The 20,843-nt window shown below is 44.1% G+C and overlaps 1 protein-coding gene across 1 annotated transcript; it reads left to right on the top strand.

Moving 5' to 3' along the window:
- The first annotated feature begins 496 nt into the window (after positions 1-496).
- Positions 497-20,583, top strand: LOC310781839 (CMP-sialic acid transporter-like). Its single transcript, XM_083642471.1, has 8 exons — positions 497-592; positions 3,481-3,658; positions 4,972-5,131; positions 10,688-10,840; positions 15,049-15,115; positions 16,270-16,446; positions 16,543-16,677; positions 18,103-20,583. Exons 1-8 carry the CDS (start codon positions 583-585, stop codon positions 18,234-18,236), a joined length of 1,014 nt encoding a protein of 337 aa, XP_083498597.1. The 5' UTR covers positions 497-582; the 3' UTR covers positions 18,237-20,583.
- Positions 20,584-20,843: the final 260 nt, after the last annotated feature.

Here is a 20,843-nt window from a genome sequence, read left to right as displayed (position 1 = left end):
GTCGCTGTTCCACACTCCAGTCCAGTTGGTGGGGGTAATGGACATTTAAGTTGGCTTGCCAACCGCCATAAAGCACAAAAGAAGAAGAAGAAAAACACCGGAGCAGTACAGAGCATGCCCACTATCGTCTAGTTTCCTACAGAGCACGCCCCTTTAAGTACAGAGCACCCCTCCTAAGTAGCTACAGAGCACGCCCATAGGCGAGAAATAGAGAGGGATATTGAGTCATGGATATAGATTACTTAGCCTACTAGATTGCTCTGCATGGGGATAACCAACACCAAAGACGATAGGATTTCAAGCAAGACGGCCCAACTTCAACTCACTTCCTTTCGGCAGGTCTGTGAGTCTATTGGAGTCACGTGACAATTTAGGAGACTTGCTGCTACCATTTGTTAGAATTGGCGGAGCCTGCGGTGACCCATCTATAGTAATATAATATCTATGCCAACACCTGACCCTTCGCAAGTTCTCGTTGCATTCTGGGAGAAGCAGACAGGAGCTGGCCCTGAGTGACTTGTAACAGACATGTAGTGGATAACTGGCTTCCTCTCACACACACTGACACACGGCACAATAACCATGGCTAACGGTGAGTTTTTAATCATTACAGCCAACAGGACAGGGGCTAACATGAATGGCTAATGTTAGCTAGAGGAAAATGGCCCAATAGTGGCAGCAGTGGCTAACGTTGTAGCATGCTTGACATTCGACTATGGCTAAACGTGTGTTCTGTGGGCTCCCACTTGATTCAATTGTTACACTGTGATCACTTGAACATTACACATTAAAGGAATCTGAACGTAACAAACTAGCTGCGCTCTTATTTCAGTTTAAAAGTTCCTTTGGCACAACGTTAGTTTTATTTCGGGTTTTTTCATACATTTATTAGAAGTCGATGTTTATTTTCTGCGTTCGTATACTGCTGTTTATTGTTTTATATTCAGAAACTTAATAGACCCCTTATACAGCTTGTCAACATTGAGCTGCGCGCTCATCGTGTAGGCAAAAAGCTGTCAGCCCAGCATTGACAGACAGTGAGAACTGTGTAAAAGCCCCGCTGTCAGGACTGCTCTATGCCCATCTGCAACACACAGTTATATTTTAGTTTTAAAATGCAGTTCTCGGCTTACTACCACAGCTTATCGCCTAGTGATAAGCAATGTTATGCATCGAAATTAACGCTGTTTAATGGGATATGTCTTACAGACCCATATGCACTGGCGCTGTCAATTGGCCAAGCCTAGTGGCCGGCAATACATATCGTGCATTCCTTTATAACTGGGCATAGCGTAGATAATTATTCTGTAACTTGCAAAGATATATTGTTATGTTGATAATGCACACAACTCAATAATGACATTATGTAACGTTACTTGGTCGTTAACTAACCGAGCGATGTGGCTGAGCAGCCTACAGTTTCAGGCAGCTTACCTGATTATGAAGAGCACTACAAAGTCGGGCATTTTTAATGATGTCCTCGTTCCAATCAGTTCAACTCAATAATGACATTATTTAACGTTACTTGGTTGTTAACTAACCAAGCGATGTGGCTGTTACTAGCAGCCTACTACGTACAGTTTACCTGATATGAAATGAGCGAGCACTGCAAAGTCGGGCATTTTTAACGATTTCCTCTTTCGGCTTGCAACCAAAGACACCTACGGTTAGCATTAAAAGCAGTATGAGTTGACGGGATTCGGTAAAACTTTAGTCCTTGCTTTGTTGATAGTGTAACAGACTGTTCAGTGAATTGTGTTGTGTTCTATTGCGTGTGTGCGAGGCTGTGTATGTTCCCTCGAGTTGCGTAGAACAGGATATGTGGGGAAAAGCTTGTTATAACCTTACAGCCTGGCTCTATCGTTTATTATTTTATTAACCAAGTGTGAATAGGCGGACCCGAATACTTTGCTACAATAGCTTTCCGATTCTGGCATCGCACTGCACAACACGAAGACATATCTAGCTCGAATAGTTTTCGGGCCATTGGAAAACTACTTGACAGGGCTGCGCAGTGTCTGTCTTTCTGCCTCCGTCTTGCGCATCTGACGCTGCTTGTTGTCATTGTGACGTAGGCGTATAAGGGGTCTATTGTATTAGTTTTGAAAGCATCTTCGCTTTATGGATTTCTTTGACATAATTATGCACATATGACAGACTTTTGCACAGTCCTTAGTAGGTTTTCAAAGTGGGAGGCGGGCCTCCCCAGGGGGGCTCCAAGCAGTTTCAGGGGAGGCTCAGTGAATGGAAGTGAAAACATATTAACGTTACATTAGTTATCAAAAGGAGATCACATAGAATATCCTAAATGTGTGAGATTTGGTTCAGGGAAACAGTAGTTTGGTTGAATTAACAGTTTCCCCAACTTTCCCAGAGTCAAACAAAAAAAATGCCTTCAGACAGATCTTTTTAAGTATTTGGTATAGCCTGAAGTCAAATGGCAATATCAGGCTTTCTTGGCTCAATTGTTGGCCTAAATAACATAATCATGATCCCATAGGCACAGTGTAGGAATTTAGCCAGGGGCCAGGGCAAAAATGCCACAAAGAAATCTCAGAATGCCCCTAAAAACCGTGATCAAGGGGTAAAAAATGCCCTCAAGATTTGGATAATTTTATTTACATTCAATTAATTTAATTTCCATGTCCATCTCTAACACACACTCAGCACCTGCAAGCTGTTTGCCAGAAGAAGGTAATACAGACACACACTACATTTTAGCAACTTCAGGGTTGCCACAGTTTTGTAATCATTTCAAGGACTTTTCGAGCAGTTTTCAAGCAATAAAGCCTGGGAAAAAAGAGATTGAAATCCAAAATGTATCCACCGCACGGTACCTACGCGACCAGCTGCATATTTGAGCTAAGAACGCCTACGAGAGAGCACAACAGCCAATGACAGCTCAGCGATCAGCAAATTGCTGAGTGATAGTGTAGGTACAGTAGGAAGAAAGTGTATCAATCTTGGCCCAGCACTACTGATGACATATCAAAATGGTATCATAGGTGCATTTTGAGATGACAAGAGTGCACAAGGCTCAAACTCAGAGATTCTGGTAGGCTAAATCCAAGTACTTTCAAGGACCTCTTTATAAATCCAAGCATTTTAAGTCCTTGATTATTTTGTACTTTCCAGACCCGTGGCAACCCTGAACTTTATGCACCAATTACTTTTTTTTTAAGTGCCCCTGAAATTTTGTACATTTTTTTTGGCAAAAGTTGCCCCCAAAATAATTTTCTAATTTCCTACACTGCATAGGCAGGAATTTAGCGAGGGCCAAGGGGGGCACCTTTTCCCAAGCGTTGTCTGGGGAGAAGGGGGCCCACAGTCTGACGTTGAAAACCCCTCATCTACATCCTTGCTAGGTTTAACAGCCATTTGCGCTGCTCTGGCTTTTGCTGTCATGTTGTATTGCATTTAGTAACACTAATGTACTGCTCTTCTCCTTCCATTCACCCTGTACTGCTGCTGTCCTTTCAGAGCCTGTGAGCGTGGTCTTCAAGATCTACTGCCTGTCAGTGATGACAATGGTGGCAGCAACACACATAGTGGCCTTGAGATACACAAGAACTATTTCATCAGACTTGTATTTCTCCACAACTGCAGTGTGCATTACTGAGGTCATCAAGTTAATACTCAGTCTGGGGATGTTGGCAAAGTAAGTGTTCCTTACCGTTGTTCCATTACAAATTACTTTACCCCGACCTAGGTCTAACTATTTAAGGAAGGCTGTTTTTTATAGGGCTGTAGTCTCTTGGAACTGTATTCCTGGTGACATTCGTTCCATCACATCTGGTCTTCTGTATGACGAAGACCAGAGAGGTTGAAACGCGTTGCGTTTTGTGCCCCTGTTCATTGAAGATGTACATTGTTTGATTAACTATTGTAGTAGACATGTACTTTACTTCGTGAATTAAAAACCTATCTATAAGTATCCACAAAGCTCCTTTTTTCTCCTCTTGATTCTATTGTGAGAGCAACATTTTGTTAACCAAGATGATACGAATAACATTTTAATTCTGTTTTTCAGTTTCCCTCTGAACTAGCCTATACAGATCATTTCAGTAATTTATTTACCTAAGTCGGGGATACTCAACTTGCTTTGTCCGCGGGCCACTTTTGCAAAATGCCCCCCTGGCCTCCTGCCATTAAAAATAAATAAACAAACAAACATTAATATTCATTTTTCTGTAGTGGATTGTAGGTTTGGGGTGTCAGCCAGAGTTTAGTCTCACAATTTTGTGTACACAGGATAGCTAGTTACTTAGGTTAAGTTAAGTACATATACTGTCAGTGCCTGGGCAGCAGACCATATTTTTTTTACAATTTAGCTGGAACTCAGACAAACTTTATTCAAAATTAGTTTTCATTGTGAATTCGAAAATGGTCGGGGGGCCACTCTGCACCCTGTCGCAGGCCGCAAGTTGAGTATCACTGACGTAAGTGTTTAGTCTGTGTGTCAAGTTATTTTTACTAGCATCATACACGTGGATTACTGTTCCAGGAACCAGGTGAACTGGTTTCACAACAGTCTTGTGATGTGAAACATGGACTGAGTCATGCAGGTATTTAGTATTTTGTGGTACAGTTTTTTTCTTTACTTGTTGGAGCCAATTTTGATGACACTGACTCTTCACCACAAGTAAGCCTTAACATGCTATTTGAGTGAATGGAGTAACCCTGTGACCAGCAGCTCTATAAGCCACTCTGTTGGTTGCTTGGTCCACAAAAAGTTCACTCTTTAGCGGGAACAGTTTTTGCCCTAGGAGGGTGAAATGTGGCATGATGGCGTGTGTTTGTGTCCATGCCAATTGGCTAAAAGGGGGGCAGTGGGTGGGCAAGTTTAGAGTAGGCTGGGCTGCCCCACTGTCCTGCATTTCGGATGCTCACATATGTGGTCGCAGCTATTGTGAATTCACGCTGGTTTCTTTTTTCTTTTTTACAAGTGTGTATTTCTATTTGTTCTTCCAGAGAAACGGGCAGCCCCGGTCGGCTGAAGAGGTCGATAGTGGAACACGTGTTTCAGAGTCCTAAAGAGCTGCTGAAGCTGAGTGTTCCCTCTGTACTGTACGCAGTTCAGAACAACATGGCCTTTCTTGCCCTAAGCAACCTGGATGCAGCTGTCTATCAGGTATGAACATGTTGTTCGCCTATTCTATCACTGACGACCCCTGACCAACTGACATATTTTATGGATATATTTCATATTATATTCAATTCAATGCATAACAATAACGGCACAGGAGAACTGTACAATTAACCCAACTCGTGAACGCATCAATGCAATAACTGCAGAAAGTTTGTGTAAAGTAAGCAATTTGGATGAATATTGAGCAGATTATGTGAATATGGCATCAGAGATTAGTCTTCCTGATGTTTAAGAACATTTTATACAATTCTCTGTATTATTTATTTTTTAACTACTAGGCATCTCGCGTGCTCGATTCCAAGGCTCGGCCGCTGCGTGGCCCTGCCCGTCCTGCAGCTCGCCACGCTGGCCCTGTCATTTATAAATTAAATTCTGTTTTTTATGCCTCCGCCGGCGATAGCCAGGCCGGAGGCATTATGGATCCGGGTTGTCTGTACGTACGTACGATGTTCGTTAACGCGATATCTGAGGAACGCCTTGACGGAATTTCATCAAATTTGCCTCAAACATCGACTTAGGCCATGTCCACATGGAGACGAGTTTAGGTGTATCCGCTAAAGTTTTTTCTCGTATAGAGGTTTCGTCCAGACGGAACCAGCGTTCTCGGAGTATACGTTCTGGGAGTATACGCTAATTTTTGAAACCGGGTCCCAGAGTGAATAAATCTGAAGACGCCACCCTTGCATTTCCGTGTTTACAACCCATACGCATCTTTCCTGAACCGATGACGCCATAGCCCCACCTCTCTCCACCAGCAACAATAACAATCATGGCACTAGCGTTCGTGCTACAGCAGCTACTGAGCCTGTTAGGGGATCTTGCAGGAAAATATAATGCTCCTCTATTACCACCATCAGCAACAAGTGGAGAACAGCGTATAACATCCTCAGGGCTCCACAGCTGACTCTTCCCATCCACCCCTCCCTTCATCGGATATTTCCCAGAAGGCTTAGCGGCGGCTAAGTTTGTACAATAACACAAACAAAATCAGGCTTAACGTGTTAGATAGAAATAATATTAATTTTGAATACAACGTGCAATTCTGGAATATTTTAATATTGGACAAAATTAAATGAAATGAAATGTAAACCCTGAGTGTAACCGACATACTCGGGTTGCCCTACTGTATATATAGCCCTTGCAAATACAACGTGAATAGTGAAGTGAGAGGTTTGACGAACACACGGTTGCACTGTGATGTCCGCACGTGTCCACTCCAACAAGACTTTAGCTTACTTGACGCCACTTTTTCAATAAAAACACATTTATGCCATGAGTTTATATAATGTATATTTATGTTGCATCATTTAGCCTGTGCTGTGATGTGCAGGAGCGGCCAATACGCTGGGATGTGTTTGCAATATGGTAAATGGCCTGCATTTATATAGCGCTTTTATCCAAAGCGCTTTACAATCAGTAGATAGTCTACATTCACCCATTCATACACCGATGGCGGCAGGCTGCCACGCACCCTGGAGCAAGGAGGGTTAAGTGTCTTGCCCAAGGACACAACGACAGCAGCTAGGAGGGAGCGGGGATCGAACCGCCAACCCTTGCGTCATTGGCCGACCCGCTCTACCTCCTGAGCTAAAGCCGCCCCAATATATGTCTAAAGATCATGGAAGTGGATGATATCAGGAACGTCACCGATAGTTAACGTTCTATATTGTAGGCTATAGGCATAGGGAGACCATCAGCCCTGCTGAACAGCTCTGCATTTGCCTGTATAGGTTTAATTATTTTATTCATTGACATGGCAAACCTCCCCGCAAAGCCAAGGGTTTAAGCTGCTCGCTACAGTGAGATACACATTATAGACTGTGCGCCCCTAGTGGTTGAATGCCATTATTGACGAGATTGTCTTATTCTCTGTTTTTGGTGTACTTTGTGGCAGCGTTACAGCGCCACTTACCAGCCTGGCATATATTCCACAGCGGTTTCAGTGGTATTCAGTGGTTTCATGTGGATACACACATTTCTTGAAACGATTCCGTGTTTATGGAAAACTTTTCCCCTTGTACCCCACTAGTCCATCTGATGGATATTTCCTACATTCACCTATGGGCCGTTTCAACATTTTTGGAGTAAATGGTCTGAAATTAAGGCTAGGTATTTTTTTGGGGGTATTTGACAAAAATCAATCATATCTATCATCTTTCTACCATCCAAAGACCTTGTTTCAAAAGTACACATCAATTTACCATTAGTCCATCAGATGGACCCATTGACTTCCATTATAAACACTCTATTGGTACTCCCAGCAAATTTTTACAAAATTAATTTATTTCATTTGTTTCAGCGGGCATCCTGGACCAAATACCTTGAAATTTGACCTTAATATCTAACCTTGGAGTTGGTAGAAAATTTGGGGGAGTTACATGGTCTCAAAGTCCATTGCATAGTTGTCCCATTGGTTTCAATGTTAATTTTTCACAAAAACAACATTTTATTTTTTACTCCCAGCTAATTTTTCAAAAAATCATTATTTCCTTGATGTTACACATCTCACCTTGACTCAAGCGGTTAAAATTGTAGTTTCTACTGTGTTTGGCTATTTCCCCATATTCCCCCAGTTTTGGCATAGCAATAAATTCCATACAGTTTACATGAAATGTAAAAAAAACTGATTCCTATGCCAAAGATGGGAAAATATTAGAAAACTGAATTTGACAGTCCACACTACTGATTTGAAGCCTTTAGACCAGGATGGATGCTGGACTAAAGCTCATTTGTGTGTTTTGGGGAAAATGGCTGGTAGTCCAAAACATGTGCTTTTTGGATTTTTGGCTCAAAATATGAAAAATATTATTTTTCAAAAAATCACAAAAAATATGAAAACCCACTGATGATGTCACAATGTCTGACCAAAATCATCTTATGACATCACTGAAGATGTCATAGGCTAGTGATGTCATAGGTATTGTGACATCATTCCTGCCAATCTTTGACACTAGGCATCTTGCAGTGGTGACTTTTGTAAAGCACCCCAACCTGCCCATAATATCAGACCCAAATCCAGTTTGACTTTATGGGAAGGAAAAAAATTAACTTGTTTTTTTTTACTGTACTTTTTTTTTTTACTGTACTTACTGTACACTGGCATTTGAGGGGTTAAAATTCGAATAGGTATGAAATGGTGGTATGAGGTATTAGGGATGAAGTTACCAATGAATTATAAACATTCAAATAAAAAAATGAATATTAATATTTATAAATTATTACAGTATTACCCTTACGGTGAAAACACACCGCACGCGTCTCCTGCACGTAAGCTGCGCGGCGCGACCATTTGCGACCTTGTGCGCAGCCAGTTTTCATTAGGACACCATGTTAACAGATCTGTCAGTCCACACCGAATTGCGCGCAGCGCGCCGCTCAGCTCAGCTCAGCGGCCGCTCAGGGCCGTTCAGGCCAGCCTGGAGTTCTATTTTCCTGCGCGGCCGTCTGCGCCCGTGAGCGACTCTGTCAAGCTGAACAGATCAGATAAGGGCAGGCAGGAACTCTGAAACCGGACATTCGTCAAATAAAACCAATTTCAAAGTAAAATAATGTTTATTTACGTTGTTGATTGCCCCTTTGGAAGTGTGAAAAGAGAGAAAGAGCAGTGGGAGAGGGGGAGCGGCTTCTAGGGGCTCGTTGCCTGCGGAGCAACAAGTAGAGAGCTAGGACTCGCCTTCTCTCTACAACAGCACCAGCACGCACTGGGAAAACGGGAGGAGAACAGACAAATGATGCAATTGCATTTTATAACGAAGGTAGCCATTAACTGTTATCCCAAACCTATTACTTTAGATATTTATGTCATCATTTAATTGGCCATGATAACGAAGACAGGAGATCTGGGGCAAAATATATAGCGGACGAGCAGAGCGCGCAAAGTGAGCTGCGCTCTCTGTGTGGACACTTTAAGCGACTTCTGCACAATTTTCGCGTCTGGTATGTCCCCAGCGTTAAGGTCCATCAGATGGACCTTAGCGGTAAATTGAGGATTATTCATAATTGGGATACAAGGGTTAAACGAAAAAAAAAAGATCGCTTCCGTCTCTGTCTGGACATGGCCTTAGACTCAAGGATGATCTGATTAGATTTTGGTGGTCAAAGGTCAAAGGTCAATGTCACTGTGACCTCTCGAACGCCATTGTCAAGCTTGTTAATGCGATATCTCAGGAATGCCTTGACGGAATTTAATCAAACTTGTCTCAAACATCGACTTGGACTCAAGGATGAACTGATTAGATTTTGGTGGTCAAAGGCCAAGGTCACTGTGACCTCTCGAACGCCATTTTCAAGCTTGTTAGCGCAACATCTCAGAAATGCCTTGACGGAGTTTCATCAAATTTGCCTCAAACATTGACTTGGACTCAAGGATGAACTGATTAGGTCAAGGTCACTGTGACCTCACAAATGCCATTCCCAAGTTCGTTAAAGCGATATCTCAAGAACGGCTTGATGGAATTTCTGCCAATTTGGCTCAAACGTCGACTTGGGCGCAAGGATGAAAGGATTACATTTTGGTGATCAAAGGTCAAGGTCACTGTGACCTCTCCAATGCCATTTTCAAGCTTGTTAACGCCATATCTCCTTGACGGAATTTCGTCAAATTTGGACCTCACACACCCAATTTCCAAGCTCTGTAATGCAACATCACAGGAGCGCCTTGACAGAATTTCGTCAAATTTGCCTCAAACATTAACTTGGCCTCAAGGATGAACTGATTACATTTTGGTGGTCAAACGAGGTCACTGTGACCTCACGAACGTCATTCCCAACTTGGTTAACGCAATATCTCAAGAACGGCTTGATAGAATTTCTTCTGATTTGGCTCAAACATCGACTTGGACGCGAGGATGAAAATATTACATTTTGGTGATCAAAGGTCAAGGTCACTGACCTCTCGAATGCCATTTTCAAGCTTGTTTATGCGATATCTCAGGAATGTCTTGATGGAATTTCTTCGAATTGCCTCAAGCGTCCACTTGAACTCAAGGATGAACTGATTACATTTTGGTGGTCAAAGTTCAAGGTCACTGTGACCTCACACACCCAATTTCCAAGCTCTCTAATGCAACATCACAGGAGTGCCTTGACGGAATTTCTTCCAATTTGCCTCAAATGGCGATTTGGACTCAAGAATGAACTAATGGCGGAGGCATAAGTCCGCGTTGCGGTCGTTCTAGTTTTTTCCTCTGTCGATTTTTTTCTACTGCTATTTTACACTGAAGTTAACGGAGAGTGGCACAGTGTATCATGAGTGTATACCTATTCTCTATAGAACATCTAAAAGCAAATGTCTTTTCAGATGGGGGACAATGGGACAAAATCTTGTTAAATGGGGGTCCGTGGTCTAATTTGTGTCAGTTCAGGGGTCCTTGATGTAAAAAGGTTTGAGAGCCACTGCCTTAAAGCCAAGAAGGCCTTGCGACCCCCCGTGAAGCTTTGGTGCCCCCCAGTAGGGGTCAGGACCCCCAGGTTGGGAACGTAGAATAGCCTACAAAAAGTTTGGACATTTTGAGCTTTGACTTGAGTTTCTCTGTGCAGGTTACCTATCAGCTGAAGATCCCGTGCACAGCCTTGTGCACGGTGCTCATGCTGAACCGCTCGCTCGGCCGGCTGCAGTGGTTCTCCGTCTTCATGCTGTGTGGGGGCGTCACCCTCGTCCAGTGGAGGCCTGCAGAAGCCACTAAAGTCCAGGTACAGTAGGCCTGCAGATGCCACTAAAGTCCAGGTACAGTAGACCTGCAGAAGCCACTAAAGTCCAGGTACAGTAGGCCTGCAGATGCCACCAAATTCAGGCCTGCAGAAGCCACCAAAGTCCAGGTACAGTAGGACTGCAGATGCCACTAAAGTCCAGGTACAGTAGGCCTGCAGAAGCCATCACAGTCCAGGTACAGTAGGCCTGCAGAAGCCACCACAGTCCAGGTACAGTAGACCTACAGAAGCCACCACAGTCCAGGTACAGTAGGCCTGCAGAAGCCATCACAGTCCAGGTACAGTAGGCCTACAGAAGCCACCACAGTCCAGGTACAGTAGGCCTGCAGAAGCCACTAAAGTCCAGGTACAGTAGGCCTGCAGAAGCCACCACAGTCCAGGTACAGTAGGCCTGCAGAAGCCACTAAAGTCCAGGTACAGTAGGCCTGCAGAATCCACTAAAGTCCAGATACAGTAGGCCTGCAGAAGCCACCAAAGTCCAGGTACAGTAGGCCTGCAGATGCCACTAAAGTCCAGGTACAGTAGGCCTGCACATGCCACCAAAGTCCAGGTACAGTAGGCCTGCAGAAGCCACCAAAGTCCAGGTACAGTAGGCCTGCGGATGCCACTAAAGTACAGGTACAGTAGACCTGCAGAAGCCACTAAAGTCCAGGTACAGTAGGCCTGCAGATGCCACTAAAGTCCAGGTACAGTAGGCCTGCAGAAGCCACTAAAGTCCAGGTACAGTAGGCCTGTAGACTCAGCCCTCAGTCTTAATCCATTTCACTCCTGTAAGACTGAGAATATTACTATTTAAATCTTTGCATAACGTTAGGTGGCGCTGTTGGAAGCCTTGCATCGGAGAACCAATCATGAGTGTTGTGGGCGGGCCTGCTTTCTGGGGGCAGTGACGCTCATGCAGAACCGGTGTCTCCCAAAACATTGCCGCGTTTGCGGAGAAACATATTAATCACTTAGAAACAAACATAACCTGTTAATAGGACGTGTTTCATCCGGCCCCGGCGGCTAGAGGTCTTTCCCCCAGCCATAAGCCAGACTCCCGAGGCTAACGTTACAGAGCCTGCTGATGACTCACAGTAGCAAGCGGACCACTTTCGGGTAGGAAACATTATTGTAAAATAAACAACAGCTATAAATTTTGTTTGGAGCATATCAGCTTCATGCTCTGTGTTAGGACTATGATAAATGGCATTGCCGCTACCAAATAAAATTCTAATAATAAATGTAGGCGTGTCTGCTGCCGGCCGTTCTCGCCGGGCTCGGACAGACAGTTTCTGACAGTGAAATTCCCAGACGTTTGGTGGCGCAGCTCACCAAACGTCTGGGAGCCGAGACTAGTAGGCCTGCAGATGCCACTAAAGTCCAGGTACAGTAGACCTGCAGAAGCCACTAAAGTCCAGGTACAGTAGGCCTACAGAAGCCACCACAGTCCAGGTACAGTACGCCTGCAGAAGCCACCAAAGTCCAGGTACAGTAGGCCTGCAGATGCCACTAAAGTCCAGGTACAGTAGACCTGCAGAAGCCACCAAAGTCCAGGTACAGTAGGCCTGCAGATGCCACTAAAGTCCAGGTACAGTAGACCTGCAGAAGCCACCAAAGTCCAGGTACAGTAGGCCTGCAGATGCCACTAAAGTCCAGGTACAGTAGACCTGCAGAAGCCACCAAAGTCCAGGTACAGTAGACCTGCAGATGCCACTAAAGTCCAGGTACAGTAGGCCTGCAGATGCCACTAAAGTCCAGGTACAGTAGGCCTGCAGATGCCACCAAAGTCCAGGTACAGTAGGCCTGCAGAAGCCACCAAAGTCCAGGTACAGTAGGCCTGCAGAAGCCACCAAAGTCCAGGTACAGTAGGCCTGCAGAAGCCACTAAAGTCCAGGTACAGTAGGCCTGCAGAACCCACCAAAGTCCAGGTACAGTAGGCATGCAGAAGCCACCACAGTCCAGGTACAGTAGGCCTGCAGAAGCCACTAAAGTCCAGGTACAGTACGCCTGCAGAAGCCACCAAAGTCCAGGTACAGTAGGCCTGCAGATGCCACTAAAGTCCAGGTACAGTAGGCCTGCAGATGCCACTAAAGTCCAGGTACAGTAGGCCTGCAGAAGCCACCAAAGTCCAGGTACAGTAGGCCTGCAGAAGCCACCAAAGTCCAGGTACAGTAGGCCTGCAGATGCCACTAAAGTCCAGGTACAGTAGACCTGCAGAAGCCACTAAAGCCCAGGTACAGTAGGCCTACAGAAGCCACCACAGTCCAGGTACAGTAGGACTGCAGATGCCACCAAAGTCCAGGTACAGTAGGCCTGCAGAAGCCACCACAGTCCAGGTACAGTAGGCCTGCAGAAGCCACTAAAGTCCAGGTACAGTACGCCTGCAGAAGCCACTAAAGTCCAGGTACAGTAGACCTGCAGAAGCCACCAAAGTCCAGGTAGGGCTGTCGTGAAACACAGTCTGCACTGTGTTAAAATGGTAAAAGCTATTTCAATCATGAGAGACCAGAGGGTAGAGTTAACAAGCGAGCTTTATTCAAGTATGGCATGGCGATAAGATCTATGGCATGAAACGGTATGGCAACTAATTCTAATGGCATGGCAACTAGTTCTTTGGCGTAATGACTCCGTGGTAAGATGCCTCTCATCTTGAGGTGAGAGAGGGCATCTGCTCGGACTAGAATAGAGAATCCCCCAAAAGAAAGAAAAACCCACAACCGCCAACCGGTCTGCTTGCCTCAGCGCTACAGCGGGCGCTGGGCGGAATGCAACGCTTGTCGCCGACCGGTTGGCTTGGCGGCACAGCGACTTACGAAAACCACCGACCGGGCGTGGCCGCAGCGATACAGCGGGCGCTGGGTGATCGACCAATCCGGCATAATTCGGCGCGCTGACTTGGCATTTAAGAAGGAAAACCCTCCCTTAGCCTAAACCTAGCTTATAGCCTAAACCTAGCCTAAACCCCCTAAACCTAGCCTAAACCCCCTAAAACCCCCCTTCTAGTCCGAGCAGATGCCCTCTCTCGCCGCAAGAAGAGAGGCATCTTACCACGGAGTCATTACGCCAAAGAACTAGTTGCCATGCTGCCATGCCATCAGAATTAGTTGCCATACCGTTTCATGCCATAGATCTTATCGCCATGCCATACTTGAATAAAGCTTGCTTGTTAACTCTACCCTCTGGTCTCTCATGATTGAAATGGTCTTCTCGACCTAGTTTCAAGATGAAGACCAGACACGCTGCCTCACATCATATGTAATCCTAGCGTGACGACAAGTGTAATCGTCCGTGTGACGCACTTGCCTATATGACGCCGATAATGTCGTCAGTGCCGAGGCTATGACGTGGCAGTATTTATAGCCATGCTCAGCTTGTCATCGTTCTCTTTCCCTGATCTTCTGGTCGCTGTACCTGAGCTGATCGCATCCCGTTCTCTGAAAGCTGTGTTTCGACCCACCCACCTCCCCAGTCCACCACCAATGTCTTGATTCCTGAAGAATCCCCTACGGGGGGAAGGGATTCTCTATTCTAGTCCGAGCCGAATTCCCCGTCCTCGTCGTGGAACTGCGCCTGCCTCGAACGTGGACATGCTGAGAACGATGATTAAGGAGGACCTGCGATTACGATGGCTTGATTAGCAGGATCAGAACAGCGGACGCTGGGAGACTGAATGGCTTGATGGCCGGAACAGAACAGGGCAGCGGATGGATGAGACTTGAAAATGAGCGAAACACAGCTTTCAGAGAACGGGATGCGATTAGCTCAGGTACAGCGACCAGAAGATCAGGGAAAGAGAACGATGACAAGCTGAGCATGGCTATAAATACTGCCACGTCATAGCCTCGGCACTGACGACATTATCAGCGTCATATAGGCAAGTGCGTCACACGGACGTCACGCTGGGATTACACTTGTGCTCGTCACACTAGGATTACATATGATGAGGTCACTAGATTACATGTGATGCGAGGCAGCGTGTCTGGTCTTCATCTTGAAACTAGGTCGAGACCACCATGTCTTGCCGGCTCAGTAAATTTGGATGCATGACCTGTGCTCACTCCCTGTAACGTGGCTCTGGCTCTAGCCCAAGACTCTTCCTGTATTTCCTTCACCCACAGCCAATATTGACCATCTTGCCTTGTTCATTTTCCATCCTTGTTTAGATGATTACACCCCGCCCTTATCCATATATACCGCTGTCTTTTCAGGTTGAGCAAAACCCTTTTGTTGGGTTCATGGCCATTGCTATTGCTGTCGTTTGCTCTGGATTTGCAGGTAATATTGTGCGATCAGAACACCTTTAGAAATGATTGGTAGCCTATTTAACCCTTTTGCCCAATATTGGGGGACCTAAAATACACACATCAGTCAGACAACAGTAACTTGATGACACAAAATAAGTGTATTCCTTCAATTGTGGTGCTGTCGGATCACAAGATATGAAGTATTTTTGAATTCATATGACCTGTAAAGGCTCAAATACGCTCACCGTTAAATACGGATATGGACAGAGCCTTCTGTTTATACTCTGCATTCAATTCGTGCAAAATTGTGCATATTTTCTGAAATATACAGACAAAATGGAGCAGTACCACACACACTCACACTTTTGACTCTCTACTGCCCTGTAGTACATGTATTGGAAGTATCTGTGAAGTGATGTTGAAATGCATGTATTTATTTTTCTACACAAAGGGTCAGGGAGCATAAGTGAGCCTTACAGGGATTAGGGATAGTTCAGATTTTTAAAAGTCTAGCCCTATTTGCTACTTACCAATGATGATGTGGCAGCTGTAGTTCAGGAGGTAGAGCGGGTCGTCCACTAATCGCTTTGGATAAAAGAGGTTGGTGGTTCGATTCCCGGCTCCTCCAGTCTGCATGTCGAAGTGTCCTTAGGCAAGACACTGAACCCCAAATTGCTCCCGTTGGTCCCTGCGTGGTAACCTGCCGCCATCGGTGTGTGAATGGGTGAATGTACCTACTGACTGTAAAGTGCTTTGGATAAAAGCGCTATATAAATGCATTTACCATTTACCATATGATGTTGATTGATTGGTAGAGTTATTTCTCAGCACAATCCATCCTGTTCCTCATAGTAGCTCTGAAAAGTTGGGCAAAAATAAATGCAAGGTCAATGGGTTCACACTCCTGTATGTACAAGCTGACTGAATCTCACTGAAATTTACTTCATGTGCACTGTGGATGACATTTCAGTGAGCCTCAGTCAGCTTGTACATACAGGCGCATGACCCCATTCACCTTGCATTCATTTTTGCCCAACTTTCCAGAGCTACTATGAGGAACAGGATGGATTGTGCTGAGAAAGAACTCTACCAATCAACATCATCAATGGTAAGTAGCAAATGGGGCTAAAGACTTAAAAAAAATGTGAACTGTCCCTTTAAGATGTTTTGTTTGTCCTGGTCAAGGTGTGTACTTTGAGAAGGTCGTGAAGAGCTCTGACACATCCCTGTGGGTGAGGAACATCCAGATGTACCTGTCTGGCATCGTGGTCACCCTGTTTGCCGTTTATCTGACTGATGGCGGTCAGGTGGTGGAGAAAGGCTTCTTCTTTGGTTACACACCATGGGTGTGCTTTGTAGTGTGTAAGTCAAGCCAAACCCCACATTCTCTTCTTCTTTGTTTTCACTTTGTTTTGTGTGTACATTAATTTTGTTGTCTTTTTTTTTGTGCCCTGTTAGTCCTGGCCATTGTGGGTGGTCTGTTCACATCTATAGTGGTGAAGTACACGGACAACATCATGAAGGGCTTCTCTGCGGCGGCCGCCATCGTTCTCTCAACTGTGGAGTCTGTCTGCTTGTTTGGACTACAGATAAGTACGTCCGTGTCTGTCAGAGACTTGAAGTAACAATGTACAAATACTTTGTTACTGTACTTAAAGGGATACTGCCCTTTTTCGGGAGTTTAGCTCATTTGCCACATCCACCCCACATAACCAAGATACACCATGCCTTACCGGCACTGTCGGCGCAGTTGACAGTGAGCTACAGTCGTGAAGTTAGTTAGTATCGCCATAGAATGGAGGCTAATGGTACAGCTGTTAAAAATCTGCCAAAACACACATCTGACGGCGCCAAAATACATGTGCTTCGGGTACTCACCACACAATGAAATATGAATCCAACATGCACATAATCTGTCTTTTTGGAAGGAAAAGAGGTCAGCGGCCATGTTTGGAAGGTAGTGCTACCTGTACCTTTCATAGATAGATCAAACAAAACACAGATTAAGGACAAGACACAATAAAAGAGAAGAATAAAGGCTACCTTAAAAGGGGTTACTTAAAAACAGCCATATAAATAGTTAAAATAAAACAATTATTATTTATTTTTTTACTTTACTTGAGTAAACAAGTTCACAACTTCTGCTTTTACCAGTCTTTTTTTACACCAGTAACTCTACTTCTTCATAAAGAATGTGTGTACTTTTCCCATCTCTGGTGTCTGTGGTCTTGTTTGGACTACAGATCAGCACGTCAGGGTTTCACAACCACATTAATGCGCACCAACTGGACTACTAATAACACACTGAAGATCATCAGGCAGGTGCACGCTACAGTATGTGCCTGTGGTGTAGGAAACACCGTGGCCTTTGTTGTGTTTTAGGTATAAGATCATGCACAACGGTTACTCATAAAAGAAAATGAATTGTCAAGTATTTATTTATTTTGAAGATTTTCTCTAGTAGGCTGGCATACACGTATACATATGACAGGGTTCCTACGCAGGTATGGAAAAGTATGGAATTTGATTTTAGTATTTTCCAGGTCTGAAAAAGTATGGAAAAAGGAAGAGTATGGAAAAATATTTGTTTCTAGACTATTGTCTATTGTGTCTACCTGACTATTCGTTTTTCTAAATAAAATGCTGTTAATACTCATGAGTGATTTGAGAGTATAGTTCATATTTAAATATACGGCCATTTGCTGATCTTGTCAACTTCACAAACCAACCATGACAGAAAAACCAGCTTGACCTGTTCAGCCATCTGATTCATCTGGCCTGCTGAGCTCTTTGTATGACGAGATCATTTAATCCATAGAAACAGCACAGCTTTGAAAGCCAAAAGAACCATTGCATCCAACAAGACAAATGTTGCTTCCTCATTATTTCAAAACTGACGACGGCATCCTCAATTGTTCCCATTCCACAAAGCTTTTCAGTTTGCTTCCGTAATGTTTTTTTCTTTCTTTTCCAAATGGTGTCAAAGTCTCACGTTGTTTTCCCCTCACTGTGCCACAGCCGTCACCTTTGCCTCCGGAGCCCTGCTGGTGTGCGTCTCCATCTATCTGTACGGACTCCCAAAGCAAGACACCCTCAAGCTGCCCAGGCTAGATGCAGACAGGGAGTCCAGACAGAAACTGATCACCGTGTGAGGCTTTAACACAGGCACAAGAAATGCTTCTTTCAGCGGAGGAGCCGAGCTGTGTTGGACCTCCAGGAGCCCCCCGCAGCGAGCGACCCACCTCCTGTTATTTCTCAAACACAACAGGTGGGACAAGTTCAAGTTCAAGTTTATTCATATGTCCCAGAAGGGCACTTTGGGTTGCAGCAGAGCAAAAAACAAAACAGTCATAAAATCACACAAGACTCGAAATAAAACATGAAAACAAAGTGCAGACACAAATAGACCATAAAACTATAAAAACCATAAAAGACCATAAAACCATAAAAACAAAATGGAGACACAATAGACCACGACATAGTGCAAAGTAAGTTCAGTTCAAAAGTGCCAGTGTAGTTTAAAGTGCATTAGAGACCGATAAGTGCAAAATACAAGGCAGTCTAAGAAGGAGACTTAGCCACACAGCGCTACATATTACAGAAAGTAAATGCTACAATACGGCACTGTATTCAGTTCATCTCACAGCACAACCTGTGCTTCACACACACCACCGCCTCGAGCCAGGCAACTGGTTTGCCAAAAATGATTCAGATCATCTTTCAAGCGATGTTACAGGACTCCTATTTGGCCGTTTTCAACAAACCTGGCCCTGTTAACTAGCTGTGAAACAAATGAAAAATCGCTCGCACACTACAAGGACTCCTTTTGAATAGCTTTATTGCACCAAGTGCAGGTGGTAACGTTTCGAGCTAACTAGCTCTTCGTCAGACAGTTATACAGAGGTGAGACGCCATCTTAAATACAGTAGTCACCTGATAGTAAAGAGGTCACATGATTGAACAACGCAGCTGTGTATAATAACAATCAATCAGAGGAGTGAAAGTCATAGACTACATATGTCATACAACAAAGAGAGAAACAACAGTCTGTAGTCAAGAATACTTCTGTCATCACATGAGTGAAGAAAAAAATCAATACAGCAGTACGTTTCTTGTAGTGTGACTAAGGCGACTCAACCTGTGTGAAGGTGCGAGAAAAAAAGTGTGAAGCAACTGACCATATATACAATAATACATAACAATTAACAAGCAATGTATATATATATATACACAAACCACAACATTTTTTACCACACTATAAAGGGCACACTGGAATAAACATCTGATAACACACACAAATCACATATCTGCTTCATAAGAAGGGGCGAATGTCCATCTCCTCATTTAGACCTCCAGGAGATACCGTGTTCAGTGTGTACATCCAAAAAAGTTCACGTCTCAACAGGAGATTATCAATATCGCCTCCCCGGCGGGGTAGCTGGACGTGTTCAATGCCAGTGTAGCTCAGAGAGGCGACACTGATGCAGCACAGTGTCGAGATTGAAATGTTTAGCAACTGGGCTTTTCTGATCAGCAGTCCTAATATTGCTGCGATGTTCTGAGATTCTGTTCTTTAGGGGTCTAGATGTTTTCCCTACATACGCCAGTCCGCACGGGCATTTCAAAAGGTAAATTACATTGTTGGTTTTACATGAGATCAATCCTTTGATGTCGTATGCCTTTCCAGTGTGAGGGTGATAAAATTTGTGAGTCTTGTGTGTGAAATTACATTGCTGGCAGTGTCCGCGTTTATAATTACCAGGTTCAGGTGGAGGTAAAAACGTAGCTGGTTTCGGGGCAGCAGCCCCGCAGTCCCCCCGCAGTCCGCTCTGATAAGCATGTTTCTCAAGTTCGGTGGTCTCTTAAAAACAACGCGTGGTGATACATGGAGTGTTCTCTGGAGAGTGGAGTCAGTGGCCAGTATATGCCAGTGGGACCTGATGACAGTGGCCATGTCCTCAGCTAGAGGGGAGTAAGGAATGGCACAAATTAGTTTATTGTCAGTCGATTTCCTGTTAACTAGCTGCTCATAAGCTTTGGAAATAATTCTAACTTCTAAGCAATCACTGAAATAGTAACTTGTCTTCAGTCATGCTGGAGCGTGAAGTAAAGACTTGTACAGTATATTGTAGAGTAGAGCGCACAGAAATAGCAATTGAACTGCTAGAAGTTTTCAAGCCGTTTTGAACTGTACATATTGTCTTATCATTGTCATATCACACAGTACTGCTGTGACAGAGGGAGGACAACAGACTGCATGTATAGTAGCATATCTCCAGTCTCTTGATTCTGTGGTTATGTGTTTTTTTTATCATATCTGTAATTTACTTTTTGAAAGGCATTTAAAAGCTTTTATTAAAAGCTTAAGTCAATGGAAATCTGTTCAAAGCTACAGTTGCCATGCCTGAATTATTTTCAGAACATACATAATACTGACCATGTACTAACTGGAATATTCATTGCAGAATGTGAAAACTTTCAATATACAACATGACTGTTTCAACGCTATATTTAATATATGAATTGAAGTATTGTGGGTGTTTTACTGACATTGAGCTTGAATATCATGTGTTTTGCTGTTTTTTCAAATTTGTAATTTTATTTCAGCGTAATTTAATTTTCAAAATAACTTCCATAGTTGTGGTTTCAAAGTACAGACGGTGACATGAACAGTTGAACCTGTTGAAGTGACAGCCTTCCTCAGTGGACTGCGCTATATTTCTGTCAGCGATGCTTCAACAATGAATGTGTAGTATTTA

This window comes from Poromitra crassiceps, assembly GCF_964638095.1.
Source record: "Poromitra crassiceps genome assembly, chromosome: 8".
NCBI lineage: Eukaryota > Metazoa > Chordata > Actinopteri > Beryciformes > Melamphaidae > Poromitra > Poromitra crassiceps.
Note: the sequence above shows the minus strand (reverse complement) of the source record. Positions and strands in the feature narration are given on the sequence as shown.

What these genes read in the sequence shown, in the direction of transcription:
- LOC310781839 (XM_083642471.1), top strand. An exon ending in CAGAAGCCACTAAAGTCCAG is followed by an intron (nt 10,841 to 15,048) that starts GTACAGTAGGCC and finishes CTGTCTTTTCAG; the next exon opens with GTTGAGCAAAACCCTTTTGT. An exon ending in ATGGGTGTGCTTTGTAGTGT is followed by an intron (nt 16,447 to 16,542) that starts GTAAGTCAAGCC and finishes GTGCCCTGTTAG; the next exon opens with TCCTGGCCATTGTGGGTGGT.